Raw genomic sequence first — 25,167 nt, forward strand, 5'->3', positions numbered from 1 at the left:
TGAAAAATTAGAATCAGTGGCCAAAGAGTATAAGAAATACTTCATTCACCATTACCTTCTTGACATTAAGTAAACTGTTTTAGCTGCATGTTAAAGGATTTTGAAAAGAATACTACTTTACCTTAGTATTTTCCAAACTCATTTGATCACAGAATTCAACTGTAAAATATCTGTAAAACTAGTCTATTGCATAGAAGTACTTAGTAAATATTCATTAGATAAATGAATGAACTTATGAGGACGTGAACACATTTTGACAATTGCTGGTCTCTACTAAGAAGTTCCATACCATATTTGCACCTCTGGAAGTAGATCAGTGGGTCTATCGCATAATTGTCTAGTTGACATCACCTGCACCTACATGAACTAGTTATTTCCTGGTGGCATAGTTAGATGGTACATTCAAAAGAATTTGAGGAAGGAGTTTGAGCTTTGGTTGGTCTTCCATTAAATGCAGGAGAGCATTTGTTTAACATTACAATTTCTACAGACAAATTTTAGAAATGTTCTAAGCAATTGTTTTTATTTTTCATTATGCAAGTGTTAAATACGATAAAAGTAGTATGTCTCAGTCTGAAAGAGTAAACGTTGATCATAGATTTATTGACAGCGTTTTTCTATTGCATAAAATAAGGTGCATTTTGCAATCTATGGTGTCCTAGAGGCAGTGAAATCCAGTATTTAAAAAATATTGTTCATTAAAATAAGCAAATTATAGTATTTTCTTTGGTGACATTATTTATCCTAACAGGAAAATCATATTTTAGGATTATAGAATTGATTATATGTATGCCATCCTTGCTAACCACTTTTATAGTTTATACATATTTTTTATATGTTTATATATATTTTATTTATATAGACTTGTATAAAGATAAAAAGTGTATTTTTTCCTTTTTCTCCCTTTCAGTTTAAAGTTCCTGCAGCAACAAGTGCAATTATTACCAATGGTAAGAATTCATTTTAAAACTATTACCACAGAGCTATAGAAATTGTTTTAAAAAGTCAGATTAATTAAAATCGACTTAAATAAAAAAGACCAAAATTTATATCAACATAAATGATACATGTAATTGTAAACACTAAGTCAAGATTATTGTCCGTAATGAGCTCTTTCAGGGTTTTTATGCTTTTGGTATAGTGTTGCACTTAACAGTATCTTGTGTCCTTACCGTTTCATGCCAGATTACTAAAAATAACTTTTCTGTGTATTTATTAACAAGGTGTGTTGTTTTTTAATAATTTGTAGATGCTTCTAGAATATAGGAAGTTGAGTGGGAATATACCTTTGCTATGGCTTTTTTGTCGTTAGTTTGTTTGTTTTTGCTCTGGCTTTTTATTGCTTTCCTGACAGTAAACTATTTGTTACAAGCTTGAAATAATTAGGATTTCGTTCAATTAGGTCTATAGTTTAAATTCTGAATATTTTAGAATACTAGTAATTGTGATGGAACTAGCCCTGTGAGAAGGTACCGAAATAAGTTGAGGAGTAAATATTGCAGGAAGGCCTTAATGATCTTACAGAAATACAAGGTAGTATTTGTGGGTGGTGGCCAGTGGTTCATCTGCAGTCAGGGCAGCCCAGATATGACAGGTTTAATGCACAGTAGCATGCTTTAGTTTATATGTGACAGAATTTCTCATTCTGAAATATTCTATATGTTGTCCCATTGAAGTGTTCCTCTACCTGAAATGAAAGCTAGCCTACTTTCGGGAAAGTTTTAGATTTACAGATGATTTGCTGTTAGGAAAGTGCCTTGTAAACTATCATCAGGTTTCCCTGCAACTTGAATTAAATGAGTTTGTGGGCTTTCCTGGCCTTAAGATTTTATGCCCAGGAGCAATACATAAATGATTAAGAACAGACCTAAGGCTTCTTTTGACTTTTACTTTTCACTGGGTGTGGTGTAATAGAATAAAAACTGTCTTCTGTGGAATTTAATCAGGATCATCGCATTGGCAGATATTCTCATCTAATCCAGCAGTGTGTGTAAATGCATAATAAGAACAGGATTTCAACAGGTAACCTTACCTGAAAGATTTGTCATTCACGTTTCTGGATTTAAATTGTTTGGCTTGTGCCTATATACTCTGTAGTGACAGATCTCTTCTTGTTACTGTATTAAACCATTTTAACTTGAGAAATAAAAGAACTTAGGTAATTTTACAATTTATTTTCTAGATGGAATAGGAATAAATCCTGCACAGACTGCTGGTGAGTATCTGTCTAAAACTTCTGGAAATGTGGATGGGGCTACACATGTCAATTGAAACTGATCATTTAATTCATTCTAATTAGAATCAAGAGGATTTTTACCAGGATGATAGCTGTTTTTTAAGGATTATATAGTAGTCTTTATCTATGTGTCTGAGTAATAATTTGTTTTGTGACGGGCATCAGTTATATATGCTTTTGGCTACAAGAAAGCCAAAACCTCACTAGAAAGTATTAAAGGTGCTTAAGCTTGTGTTATCCATAGTAACATTCAGTACGTGCTAGCTGTTACTATTATTTTAAAGAAGTACGGTCATTAAAATTTCAAGAGACTTAGTCCACACTTAGAACTACAGTGCAGTATATTAATGTCCTAACAAGCAGGCAAAGTAAAAGTAGTCTTAAACTTTTTAATAGGTAATTTTATATTTTTAGATGTACTTTTTGTTGGGTTATCATCTAATTACAGTATTTTAAAATTAAGCATGTTTTAATCTAGTGTGATCTCAATTTGAGTAGTAGTTAACGTTTAAATTACTATATTCTGAAGTACATCTGTGCTGTACAAAATTACAATGTCTTCATAAGGCCTTGGAATTGAAATTTAGCCATGTAGAAAATGAAGAAGGATGTAAAATTGTAACTTTTTTGCTTTAATCAGTGGTTTTAAGTATATAATGTTATTAAGATTATTGAAAATTATGAGGCATTTTATTGTGGAGGTATCTTGGGTTTAAAGTTTTTATTTTTTCTTATTGTAGAAATGGTCAGTAGTTCATATTGTTTGAGTTCCTGCTTATTGTAACACGTTGCGTGTTGTATTATTACCCTTAAAAGTTGAATTGTGTATATCATGGGGCGTGAAGAAAATTTCAGCAAGCAATTGAGCAAAAATAGATTAGATCAGGTTTCTAAACTTCGGTCATTTGTGGTAATCTATATTTACTGTTTTTTTCTATCCTTAGGTATTTTAATGTGTACTAAATTAGCAAATATTGATGGTTAAATTAAGTTACATTGTTGTTTGCTGAGTGTATGTATTAGCACTTTTGTGGCTAGCGCTCTTATTTAAAATTTTCAGATATGGTTGGGTTGTGAGAATGTGAGAGGGATGGGAACAGGCCTTAAAAAGCATGGAGTTAGATTCTAAAGTTACTTGAGCTTCTGTACCTACTTACTTTACACTTCTTTGTATCTTGTATTACGATAGTTGTTAGAATGCTAAGATAACTTGTCATTTTTAAAATACCTGACTTTATGTTTTATTTGTTTGTGTAGGAAATGTTTTCCTAAAGCATGGTTCAGAACTTCGAATTATTCCTAGAGATCGTGTTGGAAGTTGTTAATATCTGCTGCTTGGAACATAGGATGACCTTTCCAAATAAATATTGGTATTGTTGTAAAACCGAAATCAGGCATTTAGAACTATGAAAAGACCAGTAGCTGATGAAATAATGAAGGGTGGCTCTGTCCCTTCTTGTTATTCACACTCTTCCTGTGACAAGGGAATGTTTATGCACAAAGGGTACCATCTCCACAGAAGATCATAGTCTGTCATTGCTACCTCACAACACGTAACAGGTAGTTCATTTGGGCTCAGTGGATTATCCAGCTGTATTTTGTAAGTGGTGGATGCTTCTGATAATTCTTACTGAGAACATTTGGAAAATTAAAGTTTACCAAATTTTCTGTGTGTCTGAGTTAAAATTTTATAAAAGGACCATGGGACATACATGCTTGCTCCAGATGCTTGATAGCATCTGACTTGGAGACTTAAAAAAAGTTGAATTCTTAATTTTATATTGTTTATGATAAAGGACATAGACATAGCAATGAATAGTTAACTATATCAGCTTTTTATCATTTAGGTTTTGTTTACGTTTCAGACTATATTAGAGACCCCAAAATGGAATTTTTTGATCTAGCCCTTATGTATAAAATTGATATCCCACACCAAAGAGTTTTAACTATGATCTTACAGAATACTATACTTGGTAGGAACTAAGAATAAAGTAGAAGCCTTCTTTGCTGAGTTATGTATCCTTTATCAGTCTCTATTAAGAGACTTTTAAAACAGGAATCCTCAAGAAATCCTTGTCTTATTGAGGGTAATATTTCTAAATAGCATTCAGGAAGAGAGTATTGGAAAGATGTCAATTCACAACAGAGCTCTAGGAAATGCTAATTGGAAATCCTGATTATTATGCTTACTAAAGACCCAACATTTAAGGAGGTGTTAAGTTTAGTCAACTGATATGATTAAGAAGTCAGGAAAAGGATCCTAGGAAAGCCCCAATGACCAGTTTTTTAGTAAGGAGGAAGGAGACAAAAGACAGTGAAGGGGAACAGAAAGAGTGTCACAGAAAAAGCCAACTGGATTGGCAAAAGCACAGAGAGTGTGTTGTGGAGAACCAAGAGGGAAAGAAAATATGACATTGTCAGAAGGAGCAGAAGGGCAATCAGAGAAAGCAAAGTAGGCTTAGTCAACACACAGACTTCAGAGTTCCCCTTATGATAATCTAAAAAATGATACGCATAAGGGAAGATTTTATTTGGCCTTACAGAGGAAATTAATATCTATATAAATCTTGGAAGATGAAAGGAAGGTTCATAGTAATTTTGAACCAGTGCTGGGCCTGCTATAGTCTAGTTGGTGAGCTCCCTGGAGGCAGGCTTTGTATCTATCTTGCTCTTTCTAGACCTGGAAATGTAGCAGGCTTTCAATAAGTACTTGCTGAATTATTCATGAATAAAGTATCTCTAAGACCAGTTTTTATCTAAGCGTGTTTCAGTTACCTTCCCTGTCAAAGGCCATAGGTTCATTGAGAAAAAAATATGAAAGGACTGCAACAGGGTCAGCATCTCAAGGGTGACACTAATTAAGTTTAAGAAATTAACCAGATGCTGTCATATATTTGACAGACGAACAGTAAAATTCTGAATTGTAAAGGTAGAAAGGTATGCTGCTAATATTTGGGAAGTTTTTATTTTTCTAAACAAAAAATGCTCAAATGTATGAATACCCATTCCCTGAAAAAAAATTTTTTTTTAAAGATTTTATTTATTTATTCATGAGAGACACAGAGGGGGGGCGGGCAGAGACACAGGCAGAGAGGGAGAAAGCAGGCTCCATGCAGGGAGCCCGACGTGGGACTTGATCCCAGGTCTCCAGGATCAGGCCCCAGGCTGAAGGCGGTGCTAAACCTCTGAGCCACCCAGGCTGCCCCCATTCCCTGAATTTTTTTCATTTAAATGAGATTTACCTCCATCCTGTGTCTACAACAAAATCTGCCTGCTTTGTTACGTAAGTTATGATATCCTCTGCCATAAAGTAATTTCTTTGGTTTTAAAAATTTTGTTGTAGCTAAGTCCCTTAAATTACAAACATTTTCCCAAAGAACTGGACATAGTGTTATTAAGTAATTGTGATCTGTAAGTTCTTTATGCAGAATGTTTTGAAATGTCGTATTTAAATACATGATTAGTATATAATATCTATGAAAATACATTTGTCATTCTGTAAGCTGTATTGTCTACTCTTCATTATTAAAAGCTCTTAATCAGCACATCCATTGAGCCAGTATATAGCATATGTTGAAAAAAAAGGTGAGCAGGGGCAAAGATGTAGGTCATAGAAATGAATATGTACTTCCAAATTCCAGTCCCTTTTCAGAAACAACAACAAAAAAGAGATTAAAGTAACTGGGTAGACTAGTAGGTTCTAAACCTAAGTGACTATCAGAGCCACCTAGAGAATTAAAAATATGGATCTCCAGAAACCACCTCAAAAGTTTTGAATCCTATAATCTTGCATGTTACATAAGAATCTGTTTACAAAAAGCAGTCCTGGTGATTTCTGTTGTGCAGCTGGGTTTGAAAATGATAAGGCCAACCTTTCACTTTGTAGATGAACAAAATTAAGTCCAAGGGTATGTTCTAGAATCTTGGAAAGTATACATTCCATTTCATGGTTCTCTAGTAGTTGACTAAGTGCAGAGAGTGCAGGCTAATGACTCTGGTCATAAAGCCTCCCTTTACATTGTTTTTAAGTACAATAGTTTTTATGGATATTTTATTTCCTAAAATTAGTTATTTGAAAGAAAAGTTAATGGGAAGAAAATGCAGTCCCCTTGAAGCCCCCTTTTCCCAAATTAAAATATTAAAAATCTATCATAATCTTTTACCCAAGTCATTGAAATATTTTTGAATTTGAAAGTATTAATACACTTTAGTGGAGCAATTCTAAGTTGACTGCTCCCAAGTCTGTTTACAAAACAGTCAATTACATAGGTAAATCATATATGCATATATATATATATATGTCTATATACATACGCATATTTATATATTATGTCGGTTGTGGTTATATATGTACACATGTATATATAATTTACATAAGTAACTCACCCAGAAGAAATGTATTGAACATCCACTGTGTGTCAAATATTTGGATATACTTCCACTTACCTCATTTTCAGCAATTCCAAATTATCCCCATTTTACAGAAGAAAGAGACTGAAGTAGGTTAAGATTTGAATTTGACCCCTTTTATGACTTTGAAACTCTTCTCATCATAGTAGAATTTTCTAGTATCTTTTTTATCGTCTACGGTATACCAAATCTGTATGTGTATTGAATTATAAATTTAAAAATATAAAAGAAAATGTGTAGGGCTTAAATTCTTATTTCAGAGTACTTAATATGTATGTAATAATCATGAATGGTATTTTCAATACATGATATAAATTTGGTGGTAAATATGGTAAAAATCATAGGATATTACAGTAAAAGTCAAATCAAATAAAGATAATTATGATTCTGGTGCCACTCCATAGACTGGCATAATGGGAGCAGGACTATGGCACCATATTCATAAGCTCCATCAGACAATTTATGTTTCTGTAATTTTATGTATCTTGCAGATGCAACTACAAGATTGGTAATCTTCTAACCAGACTATTGCCCATAAGCCCTCCAAGACAGAAATTCTGGAACCACCCTATGATAATACTGGAGATAGATAAATCATTATTTAAATCAGGCTATGTAATTAAACCATTCTTCCAAATTGCCTAAGCCAGGTATTTGGAACTCACTAGATTTTATTCCTTTCTTTTGCCATAGCAAACCCATCACAAGATTCTTTTTTGATTGCATTTATGAAATCTGTCTCAAGATCTACTATAATTAAAGCTCTCATCCTCTCATAAATGATGTTGGAAAAGCTTCTAGTCCCTCTGTTCCCTCTTTCACACTGCTGTAATGGGGTTTTTGGCATGGAAATATGATTGTGTAGTTCCACTAGTCGAAATCCTACTGAATAAAAATCTATATGTGACCTGTATGACCCTTCATGAACTGTTCAGTCAGCTGTTACCACGACTTTCTCACAGTTTCCTTCTCTGATTTGCACTGCAGCTATACTGAACTACAAATATTTATTATCTCTCTTGTGCCATGGTCTCACACCTTTATGCCTTTATGTTCTCCAGTGGTCTTTCCTGAGAAACCTAGGATTGATTCCTCGAGTTTAAAAGCCATGGAGCCTTTCCTCACTCCTCCCAAGCAGAGCTAGATGTTTAACTCTCTAAGAAACCATTGCAATTCGTACATTACCCCATTGTAGCAATTGTTAAATGCAGAGTCTCATATTTGTCTCTGATTTAAAGTATAAATTTTATAAAAGCATAAAATTGTGACTAAAACAGGATTTCCAAATTGCCTTGCATGTAATAGGTAACAAGTACTTTGATCAAAAGACTACATAAGAGGATAAAAACTTTGAAAATTGCAACAATTTGTAGCTCATGCCTAATAACTTCTGCTAGAATATGTGGTTAATGAATATATTCCTCACCATTTCTTGTAGTTGAGAATTTAGTCTGACTTAAATGAATTAATCACTTTTAAAATTGAAAAGCAGTCTCCTATTTTTAACATATATTAATTATTAGCTATATCATGGGAATTGCTAAATGCTGGAGATGAAATAAAATTAAGACTCATTTCTTTGGGTCCCCAAAATTTACCCATTTCAGAAACCACAAAATCCACATAGCTATATGGGAAATGAAGATGTTTACCAAGACCTTTTTTAATGTGCTGGGCACAGTGCTAGGCACTTCACAAGTATGATCTCTAATCCTTAATCTCTGTGCAAAATGCTGGTATTAATTTTTTCTTTAATGTTAAGCAGCCAAGATTTAGGTTAATGTGTCCAAAGTTAGAATGAGATCGGCTCCTAGGGCTATATGATTATAAACTCTACCCTGCAAATCATTACATGTTTGCTATCATTTTCCTAGAATTGAAATATTTTTCCAAACTGAAAAAGGGTACTTCAAACCTTGCTTTTTGAACATTTCTGTGATCTCACTTGGCTTGAAAAATTTAACATTCATTAATCTGTATAGACGCACTTAGGCTCTTTTTCAGTATATATACAACAAAAAGAATTGTGAGCATTCGAAAAGAGGCTCTATTATCTGCTTTGCTTTATAGAGGGTGTTGTGGTAATTGTCTGGATGCGAAACAGCGGCCAAGATTGGCAGACAAACCGGCATAAATCTCTGATTTTCTGGCAAAACTCGTTAGCAATGTAAAAACTGTTATTGAGAGCATATTGTGATGATGCATCATGTCAATATTTGTTTGGCTGTGTAACACTGGATTTAATAAATTCTTAAATGTACAATTTACAGCTGATGAGCTGTTTTAGAAATAAACTGTGGTATGTGTTGTCAGTGCCACAAACATTTTGATGTCTCAAGTACTTGCCTCTGATTTTCTAGACAAACGTATAGATGGATGAAGATTTATTGAATTATCCTTCAGTGTGAAAGTTAGGCAGGAATGAATAAGTAAATGAGTGAATCACAGAGATATCTTAATCCTTTATGAGTTCCCCCATAAACCCATTATCTGCTAGACTGTTTTACTCAACATTCTCAGTTTGGGCATAGGATTAGAAAATGCCTAAAACAAATTGTTTGCTTATTTTCTTGGTATGGGAGAGAGATCTACCTGGCGCTTTGAGCCTAAAACCTAAATTATAAATGGAGAATCACTATTCATTTCTTCCTAAAAGAGAGTACGTATGAACAACTAATATTTCTTGAGTTTTTAGTATTAGGCACTGGATTTTAGCTTTTACATTCTTATTTAATCCTCATTGTAGTCTATGAGGTCAATAATATCTTTTTCACCATACTTTGGATTATTAAGAAGCTGGATTTTTCAACAAGATTTGGTATTTTTCCCCTAGTTCTACAACTAATAAGCAGCTAAGGTGTAACTCCTACCTTACCTGTGCTACCCCAGGACATACACTCCTGGCCACTGCACTGCACGGCCTCTGGCCTCTGTGCCGGGGACCCTGGGGCATTAGCCTCGTTCAAAAGCTAGAAAGCTGGTGCCTCTCTCTGGCCACCTGCCTCTCTACCAAGCTGCTGCTTCCTCATCCTCCTGACCTCAACCCTTCCATGTAGCTTGAAGCCCGTGAGAAAGGAGGGTGATGTGAATATAATTGCATCCATATTTCTTCATGTTGCTTCATAGCTATCTACTTGAAATTCTTGCATTCCTTTATTTAGGCATTTATTTACCAAGGATGCAAGGATGATCTAGACCATCTCACTGCTCTTCAGAGTTAAAGTCCATGCTCCCAAGGCATGGAGAGCAGGCTGTGTTGGCAGCAGTTTCTAGCAACCTCAGCCATCTTCCGTAGGTCTCATTGGATGTTTTTGTCCCTCATTTGAGGCCTGACAAACCCCCATTACAGCTTCCGACTCATAAAACTTTAGCCTCCACCAGATAAGTTAAATGGGTCTAGTAAAGAGTACAGGATCCCCAAGGCCAACATCAGTGAACCTGGGGATAAGGTTAGAAAGCAAAAGAGGCAAGGCGAGAAATCAAGGTAGTAACCAAAGATGGACAAAAATAGGTAACACTTGGAATTCAGGAGTGAAGATGGAACTAGAAATTCCATCTTCACTAGACTGGAAGACTCGTCAAGGATCAGAAATCTCATGGGTAATGGTCAAGGCATAGTAGGTATTTTGGGGTATGAAGTGGCAAGAGCAGTGGGTAAATTCATATGGGTGTGTCTCAGAGAGTGTTCTGAAATTGGAAATTCAATCTGACACAAACTACTATACCAGCCAAGAAGCAGAAGGAAATCTGAAGTCTAGCACCTGATCTGTTCAGTCGTTCCTGGTGAGAACCAAAGAACCATATTAGGAAAATGCTTAACTAGGTTACTATAATATAGTGTGTTATTAGAACAGATACAGAGGATGCACATAATTATGATTTTTAGAAACTTCACTGAAAATAAGCTGTAAGAATAACTTCGAATTAATTTTTCAACTGATCTTGCTCTTGTACTAAATATCTAGAGTGACCAAGTTAATATCAATGAAACAATATGGTGTCCAAAGTAAGAAATAACAATTTTAAAGTGTAAGCCTATGTACTAGTTTGCTGTAAAAGAAAGTACCAGAAACTAAGTGGCTTATGCAACAGAAATCTGTTCCACAAACAATTATGGAGGCTACAAGTCTGAAATCAAGGTGCCAGAAGGGCCGGTTCCTTCTGATGGCTCTGAAGGATAGATCCATTCCAGGACTCCCTGTCAGTCCACATCTTCCCTCTTTCTTTGACTCTTTGTTTTAATTTTCCCTTTTTATAAGAGAATTGGGACCAATACCAATGACCTCATCTTAACTAATATCTGCAGTGACCCAATTTCCAAATAAAATCACCATCTGGGGTACTAGAGGTTAGAATTCCAACATATCTATTTTGTTTTGTTTCTAGGTGGTTGGGGAAAAGGAACACAGTTCAACCAATAACAATCCATCGCATACTGCTGGTGAGCTGCAGCTTCGCAGATAAGCCTATAGGTGATTTTCATAAACTTACAAGATGTGCCCCCCATCCTTGCATGTGTGAATACGATTCACAAGTCTAATCAGAAATTTATGACTAAAGCTCCATAATTTAAAAAGTCAACTGAATCCATTGGAATAAGTAGAAGGGGAAATAGAAGGAAGAGTGAAATGCATTTTAACCCCCAAATTTCACCTTCCAACAACCCATTCATTGCCTAGTGCTGATGCAGGGCCACAGCAGCCATGACACTGAGTTCTCTTCTCTTTCGGCCCTGCCCGGGACACGCAGAGGGCAGAGCTCTGAAGGCCGCAGCTGAAGGAAGAGAAGTTCTGGCACAGAGCTCAGACACCTTGATGAGTAGTAGCCAGTCATCAGCTCGAGTCGTTGGCGGCGGCTGAGAGGTCTGCAGCTGTTAGGTCTTTTAGCTTGGGGGTTCAACTCTGCAACTATATCGTTGCAGCAAGTGAAGTCGGGTTTTTTGTTTTGTTTTGTTTTTCTTTTTGATAGCCATGCAGCATTTTTCATCGCCTACACTAACTTGCAAAGATGCAAAAAGCTGTATCCATCATTCAGATACCCATTTGGTACCAAAGCAAGAAACAAAAAAAAAAAAGTGTGGGTATCCTAAGTATCTTCTAAGCCCAAGCAGGGAGGGGCTGTTAACCTCAGACTTCAGATTAAGCGGGAGACGGAAGCCGCAGGGCCAGTTACAGGTATCTTTCTGCTTGTTGAAGAGACTTCAAAGTAGGTTCTTTAAAAAAATCTGCCTCTAAAGACTTCATTTTCAATAGAGTCAGAAAAAAAAATACGTGGAACAGAGCGACCACCCCACCCCGCCTGCCGAAGGGAGGGGCGGCTGGAGGCCTCCCCGGGCCGCTCCACTCCGGCCGCCGGCGAGCCTCCGAGCGGTCGTTTGTCTCAGCTGAGCACGAGGCCTTCTGTCCCGTCTCTAAACTTGGTGATCACGTGTTTCCTTAGAGTCGAAAATAAGGTGGAGCGCGACGCTCCCGGGTGCAAGCCAGTCGCCGGCGGGGCCGGGAGACGGCCCGCGGGGCCCGCCGGTGTCTGTGGGGCGGCGGCGAGGGCCGCGGCGCGAGCCACGTGGTGCAGGGCGCTCCAGGCCCCGCTTCCGGCCTCCGGGGCCTGCGCCCCTCCCCTCGCGCCCGGCAGCTCAAGCGCGGGGAGGGAACACGCAAACCAGCCGGTCTCGCTTCCTCACTCGTCATCCAGGTCCTCCGTCTGGCCCTGGTGTCTCTGAGAATCCCCGCGGCGACGGCTCCCCCCGGCCGTGGGCTTGGCGGCGCCGCGTCCACCCCCGCCCCCGCCCCCGCCCCGCCCCCCGCGCGCTTGCGGCCGCGCCCTCGGGCCGTGGGAACTCGGGGAGACGTGAGCCTGGCGTTGGCGGAGTCGTCAGGTTCGCCTCCCTTTGCGCTCCTCGAGGGCCCGCGCGCGTCCTGGGTCGCTCTCACCGCAGTCGCAGCGCGAGCGCCCGCGCAGCCGCACAGCGCGGGTCGGCCCGCCACTGCCGCCAGGGTTTCACGCGCCCTCCTAAGAGCACTAAGGAATATTATCTTTTTCCTCGTTTCATAGACACAAACTGAGGAACAGAGAGATCGAGTAACCTGCAGCCGCACCTGGTTAACAGGTGTCGGGGGCTGTGATTCAAACCCAGAGATTTTGGCTCCAAGGGCTGATTCTCTTAAACCACTAAGTTCTATGGCCTTTTCTGAAAAACACGATGTCTTTTTCTCATTTTGAAAGAGACACTTCCATGTTGTCGATTTACCTAAAACAAACTGTATTGTCATAGCCTTTCCACCAGCAGACTAGCCAAGCTGCGCCCTTGGTGCACTCCACGGAAGTCAGAGGGGCGTGGACTGGCAGCTGGCGGCTGAGCCTGGCTGCTGCTCCGCGGTCAGCGTGGCAGGAGGCCGGGACCAGGAGCTCAGGGAGCCAGGGGCCGCATTTGCATGAACTGTGCCACTGGAACAGAAACTTTAAAGAGGAGGCATAAGGGAAATGATGGCTCTACTAGGCCCTTCTGGCCCTCCGTTTTCACCTTCACCTACCAAGCACCCTTTACTGTAAACAGGACAAAGAGAGAGACCTGTAAAAAAATAAACAGGTGTGAAGGGAGCCGGTGGGTGGGTGTGTTCTGCGTGACTGGCACGTCTGTCTGTGCTGGTTGTGTAATGCGTGCGTGTGCCTACATTCCAGGCAAAATGAGGACTGGAAGGGAATTCAGCAACAGCACAAGCTCCCCTTACATCCCCAGGGAAGTCACACGGCCTTAGGGTCAGTGTCTCGAACCTTAGCATGTTTTTCATGGTTAGTTCCCCATGTGCATTGTGTGACTGCAGCACAGTATCTGTGTGTTCTCACTCTGTGCCCTGTGTGGTCCTTGGCACACAGAAAGAGATCAAAATTTGTTGAGTTCCTTGTGATCAAATCAACCCCAATTTTGATACTTGATTTGGAGCAATTTCTGCTTCTTGTTTTTGTATGCCGCTCTAGGAATTTCTCTCAAGTAGTGAAAACAAAGTTGTTTTTTTATATCTATGGTGAGACAGTGTTAATCCTAATATGTAAGGGTCGTTGCAACTCAGTAAAGAAAAGAACACTCACTGATAAAAATTCGCTGAAAAAGGAATTCAAATGGCTTATAAGTATATTTAAGCATTTTCAAACTCCTGAGACATCAGAGCTGCAAAATAATACAATTATATGCTATTTCATCCATCAAAATGCCAAAGATTAAAATTCAGATAGGATACACAGTATTGGTAAAGATGCAAAAAATAAATGCTTATACAGGACTGATGTAAACGGGAAGTGATTCCATCTTTCCACGGGTAACATTCTCAAAAGTCTTATATACCGCCTTTTACCTGTATTTCCATTTCCAGGAACTTATTAAATGGAAGCAATCAGAGACACAAAGGAAGGTTTCTGTACAGATACTCATCACAGCATTATATATCAAAACAACAAAAAGGAAATAATCTGAATGTTAAACAATAGATTCAGGTATTAAAGTATATTATGCACAAAATATAACAATGACATTGGAAAGTATTCATGATAAAATATTAAATAGAATATAAGACTATATAATATACCAAAAATTATATACCTGCTCAAATTTTAGCAGTGGTTAGGTGATTTTAATTTTTTTTGATTTTTAAAAAAATTGTATTATTCATGAGAGACACAGAGAGAAAGCCAGAGATATAGGCAGAGGGAGAAGCAGGCTCCACGCAGGGAGCCCAATGCAGGACTCTACCCCAGGACTCCAGGATCATGCCCTGGGCCGAAGGCAGGTGCCCAACTGCTGAGCTACCCAGGTGTCCCTTTTTTAAAATTTTTATATCATCCAAATTTTCTATTAAAGGCACATGTTCCTTTTTTTTTTTTTTTAAGATTTATTTATTTATTTTAGATAGATAGAGAGCATGAGTGGGGAGGGGCAGAGGGAGAGAATCTCAAGCCGACTCCCCCCTGAGTGAGGAGCCTGACATATTCTAAATTTTGCTCTAGGCACTGAGGAGGCATTGGCATTAAGTATATTACTGACCTTCAAAGACTTGAGTAGTAGAGTAACAAAAAAATAATAATAATAACCAAAAAAGTACATAAAATAATATTAGGAAATGATAAGTACTAGGAACAAACAATACAGCAGGATAGGAGAATAATAAGTGATGAGAAAGATGGTATGAGTTAACAGGGTCAGAGATGGCTCCCTTAAAGAGGTATTATATGCATAGAGACATGACTGAGATGAAGGAGAGATAAGCCTCCCAGGCAGAGGGAAAAATGGATCCAAAGTCCATGAGGCAGAAGCAAACTTGGCATTCTCCAAGAACAGTAAAAGAGCCAGTGCCACTAGAGTAGTGGCCATGGGGACAAGAGCAGGAAAAAATGAGGTCAGAGGAACATCCAGATCATAGAGGCTTTGCTAATTCTTTGAATTTCATTCTAGTACTATGCGAAGTCATTGGAGCATTTAGCAGGAGAGTGATATAATACAATTTGCATTTTTCAAGAATATGTTGGTTTCTGCGTGTAGACTAAACTATGAGAGAGAAGGAATATAAGGAAGGAAGAATACCAGTCTGGAACTCTTGCATCTGTGCAGGCAAAGTAAAAAGATGACTTAGATTAGAAAGGAAGGTGATGAGAAATAATCTAATTTTAAACATATTTTAAATGTGGACCCAACAATCTATTAAGGAAAAGAGATCAATCAGTGATGACTTCTATGTTAAATCTGAAATGTATGGAAAGGATTTTGGGGATTCTACACTGATAGTCTGGAAAGAACACTTACTTGGTCTTGATCTGACATCTATTATATTATTAGTAAAGTCGGTACTGGTTGAGATTCATCATTTGTGGTAAATCTGATTGGACTAACTCTTCACGTTAGCACACTGGTGTGTTTATACATTGTTTACAGATGAGGAAATTAAGGAACAGAGAGTTAAGCAACCTGCTATAGGTCTCACCACAAGTTAGTCATGAGTCACGGTTTGCACCAGTGAACTCTGACACCAGAGCTTGTGTTCTGTGCTAGTGTGCTACACTGCCCCTCTCTTGTCTCTGTTAACTCTTGCTTTAAAATCCTGCTACAGAAGTAACAGTTTCCTACCATCCTGACTTACTACTCATCTGGCAAGACCAGTTAGGACAAGGACCACTATGAACTCATTCCTTCACCTGAGATGGGATGGGAACCCATTTTGCCTGGAGTGGGAACCATTCTAATAATGTTTTTAAAGGCTACCAGAAATGTGGCTATTACACTGGTGACTTCACAGATCATCTGGTATCTCTAGTTATGCCCTTACTGCTGTGACCCTTCTGTGTGCTTTCTAAGGACAATATTTCTTCTGTTAGTTGTTCACAAAATTACAACAGCAGTAAAAATTTTTACTTTGGTCTGGGCCAAAGTTAAAGAAAATTGGTTCAGAATATATGGTGTTGAAAGGTTCTGTCCCAAGAGAACATTTTTCTTAGTGCTAAATGAAGAATCAACTTTCTATCTTTGACCTTTAAAATGGGCTCATACTGCCAAGAATGAAGAATTAGTTCTTCAGATGGGAGACAAGTTTGAGAACCATTAAGTCCATGGCTATGAAATGTTAACAGATATGCATACATGTGTTTTCATACATATACACATTAGGAATATATTTCTGCCTATAAAAATACTGGTAGTCTGAATAGTTTTAGCTATAAGTAGATAGCTTTGTATACTGCATTCCCAAATCAATTCACCACCAGGAACATGAGTTGGCTGATCTATGCAGTGATTTATAATAAAAGGAGAGAACATCTGATTTGTCTCAGCTTTTGAAGTAAGGCACATTTTTATTAAGTTGCGCTTGACAGAAGCAGTTAAAATTTGGCAATACAATGAATCTTTTCTTTCTCACAGATTTTATTGACATGTTGGGATGGGTTTATCTTTTTACTAAAGGGGGATTGTCAGAGCATTTATGGGCTGTGATTATTTGTGAATTTCTTTACCTTTATGGATTTTTTTCCATTATTTGCACATGTACTTTTGTATATAAATAAAAATCAAATTTACTTTGTAAAGATTAGTCTTCATTCCACACATTGATTTCTCCTTCATTTCATTGAGTACAGTTGATCCAAGGTATCTGTACTTTGCTTATATCCTTGATTTGAGGCCAAACATGACACAGCTATTTCCACAACTTGGAGAACAATCTCTGCTACCAGGTCAGTCTTACTTCTCAGGCTGGAGGTGTCACCCTGGACCCATATATGGAGAAGGAATAATTAAAAGATTTCGATTCAAATCCTGGATTATTTTTGTTTCTTTCCCAGTAAAATAAATTTAGAAAATAATCACACCAGACATGAACATGTGGAAGTACCTGAAAATATTCTCAGTAAATTTTAGTTTAATTTTTTGTCTTATCATTATCTCTCTTTGCCCCCACCTCCTTCCCAACAAAACAAACAAGGATTATATTTTTGTTATCTTGTAAAAGCCGTTAAAAGCTAGACATTTATATTATCATTTCAAAACATGTGAACATCTTCCATTCTCTTACTATCTGTATTCCCATTAAACCTCTGAATTAAACATTAAAAATTTTCTGGGATGCTATTTTTTAAAGATTTCCCTGGCTATGTAAATGTTTATTTTATCCCTTCTTATTTCTCCTATTTGATTATTTTAAAAGATATATTCCCCTATTTTTAGGATCTAAGACAATACACATTTCCAATTATGGTGGAAAGACTATTATAAAATAGTCATTCTGTAGTAAAGGAAGCTTGATTGGAGTGAGGTATCCTCGAACTCCATGTGCTTTCTTTTTCTTTTTCTTTCTCTTTTTCTTTTTCTTTTATCCTTTCTTTTTTTTTTTTTTTTTTTTTTTTTTTTTTCATGTGCTTTCTTTTAAAGACTCCTGGTGAACTGTCAGAGATGCCGTTCCCACTGGGCCGGCATTTCTCATTATTCAGCATTGTGAGTCACTCTCACTTCCAAACTGAAGCATAGAAAAAGCCCTCTTTGATTCTCTATTTCTCTAGAGGAGGCCCATGTTAGATGGAGAAATCACAAGTTGTAGGCAACGTAGATTTCTAGGTCATTCCATGAAGGATGGCTGTCCTTGAGTCCTTGGATGAGCAGAAAGCTCTGCATGAGGAAGAACTAGATTCATGTCGGTTTCACTCTTAAGAGTTTGGGACCATATCACAGACAATAAGCCAATCTGTCTTTACAAAAGCTCTAAGTGGAAAAATTCATTTTATTTGTGAAGATGATTAATTCACTCAGAAAACTTTGTTTACACTGGGCCATGAATTGTGCTTGATGCTATGAAGAATAAAAGAAAAACTGAACAAAACCTAGAACCTGGCTCGTAGGGGCTGATAGTCTAATAGCGCCACCATCCTAAGTTTCATTAGTTTATCTATAGTCTTTCAAAGTATCTTTACACACTTAATTTCACTTGATTTTCACAACAACCTTATAGCTCTTTCCAGCTCATAAATGAGTTAACTATGACCCAAATCTATAGAGAAATTAGTGAGAAAAACATAGCTTACATAAGGTCTTTTGGGGATGCCTGGGTGGCTCAGTGGTTGAGCGTCTGACTTCAGCTCAGGCCGTGATCCTGGCTGGAGTCCTGGGATCAAGTCCTGTTGGGCTCCCTGCAGGGAGCCTGCTTCTCCTTCTGCCTGTGTCTCTGCTTCTCTCTCCCTCTCTCTGTTTCTCATGAATAAATAAATAAAATATTTTTAAAGAAAAAAAAAAGGTCTTTTGATTTCTGCCTGTTCAGATGTGCCAACTGAGCTCAGAATTCTGTGAGTACGTCCTTGCAAGCAGTCAAGAACCCAAAGGATGGCATGTTGGAGGAAAGAGAAGAGGGTGTTGGGCTCGAAGATTTTGCCACTTGGGAGCTGTAGCTTTGAGGGTGAATACCATACCATAAGAAAGGTTTCTTAACAACAATGAAGTTTTCTTTTTATTTCATTAACAGGGATATGGAGGAGCAAAGACATCTAAGAATGAGGGCTTCAATGTCATTTCTCATTATATATAGAACTCTTAGATGGGACATTTGCCAAATAAATTTTTTTAGACTTATCATTATATTATTTTAGAGAGAGAGAGCGAGTGAGAGAGAACTAATGAGTGGGGGGAGCGGCAGGAGGAGAGGAGAGAGAATTCTCAAGCAGACTCTCCACTGAGTGTGGAGCCCAACTTGGGGCTCGATCCCTGGACCCTGCACGACCTGAGCTAAAATCAAGACTGGGCCGCTTAACTGACTAAGCCACCAAGGTGCCCCCAAGTAAATGTTTAAATAAAGTTGTCTAATACTGTATGATAATTTGCCTTTAAGTGAATATTTTATATCTTAAAGTAATTAATGAAGAATTATTCTAAACTATTATATATTTCTTATTCCACTAACTTCTCTAGTAATCCCTATTAATATGCAACACTTTTCTGTTTGATAAGTCATTTCATGACACACACACACACACACATATAGTATTTTTTGAATTAATTAAGATATTTTTTAATATCTTCTAAGATACAAAGCCTACAAAATTATCAACTTGTGAATACAGGAAATGTGCATTGTTATCACATATATTCTGAATGCCTACCTTGTGCTCATTAAATATTTAATAAATCAGTGAATGATAAATGAATGCAAAAAACAGGGCCAGCAGGACTATCCCTATGAAATATTTAGAGAAAAATTAGAGCTGAACATTGTGGATTGCATTTTAAGGAAAACAAACATCAGACAGAAAGGGAAAAGGTATGAGTGGGAGAAATTGAGAATATCCCGAGGGGTTAACTTAAATGTGAGTCTTTAAATCTCCATCCAAAAAGTTCAACTCAAATTTTGACATAAATTCTATTATAGTCAGTACTGTTTTGTTTCTGTGTTTATTTTACCCCTTTTCATCTTTATGCAGTATAAAATGTAATATAAATGAGTTACACATAGATTGCATTTTCCACCATCCTGATAAAGAGGAGATCATTACACAACATCTGTAAAAGAACCACAGGTACAATCTTTCAGAAGAAAAAAATAAAACCAACATTAATTCAAGCTGACTAATAATTGCTCCTATCCTGGACAACTTAGTTAATTAACTATTATTTCCCAGTAATGATCAAACTAGAGAATAACCATATCTAATTACCCTTTCTTCCCTATGTGAAAAATTCTTTTTCATCATTACATGAGCAAAGGCAATGAACAGCAATTACTGGTGAATGAGGAAGCAGCTTACTTTGTATACTTCATTAGGAGAAATGTAGAAGCGTCCCCAGGAATGAAACTTTAGCATAGCTCTGATCGGATCTGTATGTGAGAGTGCTGTTATATCACAGAATTTTAGGATTTTGTGTACCATTGGGTTAAAGGCAATATAACTGAATGCAGTGATGCAAAACACAGGATATGAATGCTGAGTATTTTATACAGTTGATGAGTGGCACAAATTTTGTGCAATCAAATCAAAGTTGATTTCTCTGATGAATAATATAAGCGCCTGTGTGCTATTTTATTGATTACTAAGAGCTTCCTATGTTTCATAAGCCTCTTTACAGGCCACAAAATTCCATGAAAACTGGAATCCAATCATGGAAGCATTGCTTTGGTGGAGATTAAGGTCACAGGAGTGCCTCTGATTAAATCCAGGATTTCCCTCCGAGCTGACCTTTGATTCTTCTCAAGAACTTGGAGCAATGTGTAACTGAAACCCCAGAGTTCTGTTATCATACCATAAAACATTCTTGCCTTGACATAAAATAGTATCAGCAGGCTTCTTAAAGATTATCTGAATTCATCTGTGATATCTCTGGATAAGCTGTCTGAAAAATGATGCTCACCAAATGTTCAAAACTTATCCTTACATAATGATTGATGAAAACTGACCATTGAAATGCTAGTAAATGTTAATTATATGCAAAGATTGTGATTATAACTTATTTTGTGTTAAACCATTCTAACGATGATTGACCAAGGATCTTCTTGCATATATCTCTACTTAGGAAAAAAAAATCAAAATATAAAAAATCCATCAGTGCTTTTGATTTCTACTATTATCAAATTGCTACTATGAAATTCATGAGAACCCATATTTGTATATTGCTTAGAAATGCTTTTGGGGGGGCGAGATGGCAGAGGAGTAGGGTCCCCAAGTCACCTGTCCCCATCGACTTACCTAGATAACTTTCAAATCATCCTGAAAACGTACAAATTCGACCTGAGATTTAAAGAGAGACCAGCTGGAATGCTACAAAATGCTACAATGGGAAGGGTTTTCGCTTCTCATAAGGTAGGAAGGCGCGGGGGGGCGGAGAATCCAGTGGGGGAGGGGCCCCACGAGGAGCCGGACTAAAGCCAGGTGGCAAAAGCCTCTGGGACAGGAGAGCCCAGCCCTGGAGAAGCAGGAGCTTTAAAAATCTGCACCAGATTCTTCCTGGACGGAAAGGCGCTTGCAGGGAACTCGGGCAGAACCGCAGGAGAGGCAGTGGGGACCCCAGGTTCCCGGGGTCACTAACCAGGAAGTGCGCCCAGGGGAGAGCGACCGACCCGCGGCCGAGCTCGGTCAAGGGCTGGAGTGGCCCGGGGGGGCCCAGGAGCAGCCCAGGCAGCTGCTCTGCATACAGGGGGCTGCACCCTGCTGCCTTGGAGAGCCAGGCGGGAGCATGATGCCAGCAGCACAGGCCCCAGATCCCAGGGCGTTGAGCGGACACAGCCAGTGATCCTGTGGTCCCCCGGGGACGGGTGGAGGTGGGGAGGGCACAGAACAGCCAGCACTCTTCTGCCTCCGGGCGACCCGGGCTGTGCAGATGAGCACCCCCCCCGACCCCCCCCCCCCGCACCCCCGAATGCATCCAGGCCAGTGCAGATTGGGAGCTGGGGTGGTTACTGCGGGAGCTGACTCCAGGGCTGGAGAGCTGGCGGCCGCCAGTGGTGGTGTTCCTCCTGGTGTCGCCGTGTCCCTGTAGGAGGCGGGGCCGCCAGAGAACAGGGGCCTCACAGGATAAACAGCTCCCAGAGTCATGCACCTGGAAGGGGGCAGGGCAGTTCCCCCAGGGGCACATACCTCAGACTCAGCACAGCAGGACCCTCCCCCAGAAGACCAGCTGGAAGGACAGGGGAAGAGCAAGTTCTTGACGCTGGAAAGCTCCAGCGGAAGTCAAGGGATTTACAGTGTATAGAACCAGAAGATACCCCTCCTTGTATTTTTCTTCCTTTTTCCAGTACAACTCATTTTTATATCAGACTGTAAATTTCCATTTTTTTTCTCTTTCCCACCTTAACTACAATATTTTACCACCTCTACATTTTTAGAATTCTTCCTTTTTGACTTTCATATTTCTACAATTACAAGTCCTAGATATATTTCTCACTTCTAGATTCCCTTCAACATACTCAACAATTTTGGGAGATATACAATATATGTTTTTTTGTTTTGTTTTGTGTTTTTTTTTCTTTTCTCTGTTGCATTTTGTTCTACAATGGCAGAAGTTAATACCTTCTAAAACATGACTATTATGCACCCAGAACCAAGTAGTATACCGTGCTGGTTCATTCTGTGAGATTCCTCATTCCCATTCTGCCCCCCTCTTTTATCTCATTTAGGTTTTGGTGGTCAATGTTGGGGCCTTCTACAAGTATTTCTGGTTTATATAAATTTGGGCCTGAGCATCTTCTAACATACAGAACTTAATATACTCAGAAACCAGAGGATCACCCTCTAGAACCCCTCAGGTAGACTACATTCTCCCTCCACTACAACTTCATCACCACCACCATATCCCAGTCCACCACTCTTTTTGTTTTTCTCCTTTCTTTTCTTTTTTCTTTTTCTTTTTCTCTCTTCTTCCTTAGGATTCCTTGCCTTTTATTTTTTACTCCTTTGATTTAAAATTTGTTTTTCACTTTAGTGGTCCTCTTGTTTTCTTTCTTTCTGATCTTTGTTTTTAATTTCTGGTCTCTGACCTCAGCAGAATCACCTAGGGTGAAATTTACTTAGGTCGTGGTTAATATTCTTTATGCAGCCCACTCATACAGCCATTCTGCACTTAGCAAAATGACTAGAAAGAAGAACTCACCACAAAAGAAAGAATCAGAAACAGTACTCTCTCCCACAGAGTTATAGAATTTGGATTACAATTCGATGTCAGAAAAACAATTCATAAGCACAATTATAAAGCTACTGGTGGCTCTGGGAAAAAGCATAAAGGATTCAAGAGACTTCATGACTGCATAATTTACATCTAATCATGCCAAAATTAAAAATCAATGAAATGAGATGCAATCCAAACTGGAGGTACTAATCATGAGAGTTAATGAGGTAGAAGAAAGAGTGAGTGACATAGAAGACAAGTTGATGGCAAGGAGGGAAGCTGAGGAAAAAAGAGAAAAACAAAGACCATGAGGAAATGTTGAGGAGAGATAAATGACAGCCTCAGAAGGAAAAATCTACCTATAATTGGGATTCCAGATGGCGCCGAGAGGGCCAGAGGGCCAGAAAGCATATTTGAACAAATCATAGCTGAAAACTTCTCTAATTTGGGAAGGGAAACAGGCATTAAGATCCAGGAGATAGAGAGGTCCCCCCCCAAAAAAAAAATCAATAAAAACCATTCCACACCTCGACATTTAATAGTGAACTTGCAAATTCCAAAGATAAAGAGAAGACCCTTAAAGCAGCAAGAGACAAGAGATCCCTAACTTATATGGGGAGAAATATTAGATTAACAGAAGACCTTTCCACAGAGACCTGGCAGGCCAGAAAGGGCTGGCAGGATATATACAGGGTCCTAAATGAGAAGAACATGCAGCCAAGAATACTCTATCCAGCAAGGCTTTCATTCAGAATAGAAGGAGAGATAAAGAGCTTCCAAGGTAGGCAGAAACTGAAGGAAAACCAGCTCCACAAAAAATATTAAGGGGGACTCTGTAAAAGAAAGATAAAGCCCAAAGAAACAATCCACAAAAATAGGGACTGAATAGGTATTACGATGACACTAAATTCATATCTTTTGATAGTAACTCTGAATGTGAATGGGCTAAATGATCCCATCAAAAGACACAGGGTTTCGGACTGGATAAAAGAGCAAGACCATCTATTTGCTGTCTATAAGAGACTCATTTTAGACCTAAGGACACCTACAGCCTGAAAATGAAAGGTTGGAGAACCATTTACCATTCAAATGGTCTTCAAAAGAAAGCTGGGGTAGCCGTCCTCATATCAGATAAAGTTTATACCAAAGACTGTAGTAAGAGATGAAGAGTATAAATATATCATACTTAAAGGATCTATCCAGCAGGAGACCTAACAATCATGAATATTTATACTCCTAATGTGGTAGCTGCCAACTATATCAATCAATTAATAACCAAAGTAAAGACATACTTAGATAATAATACACTTATACTGGGAGACTTCAAAATGGCTCTTTCTGCAAATGACAGGTATTCTACACACAACATCTCCAAAGAAACAAGAGCTTTAAATGATACACCGGACCAAATGGATTTCACAGATATTTACAGAACCTTCCTCCATCTGAACACAACTGAATACACATTCTTCTCAAGTGCACATGGAACTTTCTCCAGAATAGACCACATACTGGGTCACAAATCAGGTCTCAACTGATACCAAAGGACTGGGTTGTCCCCTGCATATTTGCAGAAACTTGAACTCAACCACAAGAAGAAATTGGGAAGAAATTCAAACACGTGGAGGTTAAAAACCATCCTGCTAAAAGATGAATGGGTCAACCAGGAAATTAGAAAAGAATAAAAAAGATTCATGGAAACTAATGAAAATGAAGATACAACCGTTCAAAATCTGTGGGATACAGCAAATGCAGACCTGAGAGGGAAATACATTGCAATACAAGCATCCCTCAAAAAATTGGAAAAAATTCAAATACAGAAGCTAACTTTGCACCTAAAGGAACTGGAGAAAGAACAGCAAATAAAACCTACACCAAGCAGAAGAAGAGAGACAATAAAGATTCAAGCAGAACTCAATGAAATAGAGACCAGAAAAACTGTAGAACAGATCAACAAAATCAGGAGCTGGTTCTTTGAAAGAATTAATAAAATAGATAAACCATTAGCCAGCCTCATTAAAAACAAAAGAGAAAAGACTCTAATTAATAAAGTCATGAATGAAAGAGGAGAGATCACAACCAATACCAAGAAAATACAAATGATTTTAAAAATATATTATGAGCAGCTATATGGCAATAAATTAGGCAATCTAGAAGAAATGGATACATTTCTGGAAAACCACAAACTACCAAAACTGGAACAGGAAGAAATAGAAAACCTGAACAGGCCAATAACCAGGGAGGAAATTGAAGCAGTCATCAAAAACCTCCCAAGACACAAAAGTCCAGGGCCAGATGGCTTCTCAGGGGAATTCTATCAAATGTTTAAAGAAACAATACCTATTCTACTAAAGCTGTTCCGAAAGACAGAAAGGGATGGAATACTTTCAAACTCATTTTACGAGGC

The 25,167-nt window shown here is 38.4% G+C and overlaps 1 protein-coding gene across 3 annotated transcripts in view; it reads left to right on the forward strand.

The window, feature by feature from the left end:
• UFM1 (ubiquitin fold modifier 1) overlaps positions 1 to 20,591 on the forward strand; it is a 28,945-nt gene extending 8,354 nt beyond the window's left edge. Inside the window, exons 4-7 of one of the 3 annotated variants that reach the window (XR_005989407.1) lie at positions 911 to 950; positions 2,183 to 2,215; positions 11,033 to 11,118; positions 20,218 to 20,591. Coding sequence is in view for 2 of the 3 variants with exons in the window: in XM_041766258.1 (XP_041622192.1) it covers positions 911 to 950; positions 2,183 to 2,215; positions 3,494 to 3,561 (141 nt within the window). In the remaining variant the exon portion in view is untranslated. Of the gene's footprint in view, positions 1 to 910; positions 951 to 2,182; positions 2,216 to 3,493; positions 8,969 to 11,032; positions 11,119 to 20,217 lie in introns of those variants that run through there. The other 2 variants (XM_041766259.1, XM_041766258.1) reach the window with 2 other exon arrangements.
• Positions 20,592 to 25,167: the final 4,576 nt, after the last annotated feature.

This window comes from Vulpes lagopus, chromosome 8 (genome assembly GCF_018345385.1).
Source record: "Vulpes lagopus strain Blue_001 chromosome 8, ASM1834538v1, whole genome shotgun sequence".
NCBI lineage: Eukaryota > Metazoa > Chordata > Mammalia > Carnivora > Canidae > Vulpes > Vulpes lagopus.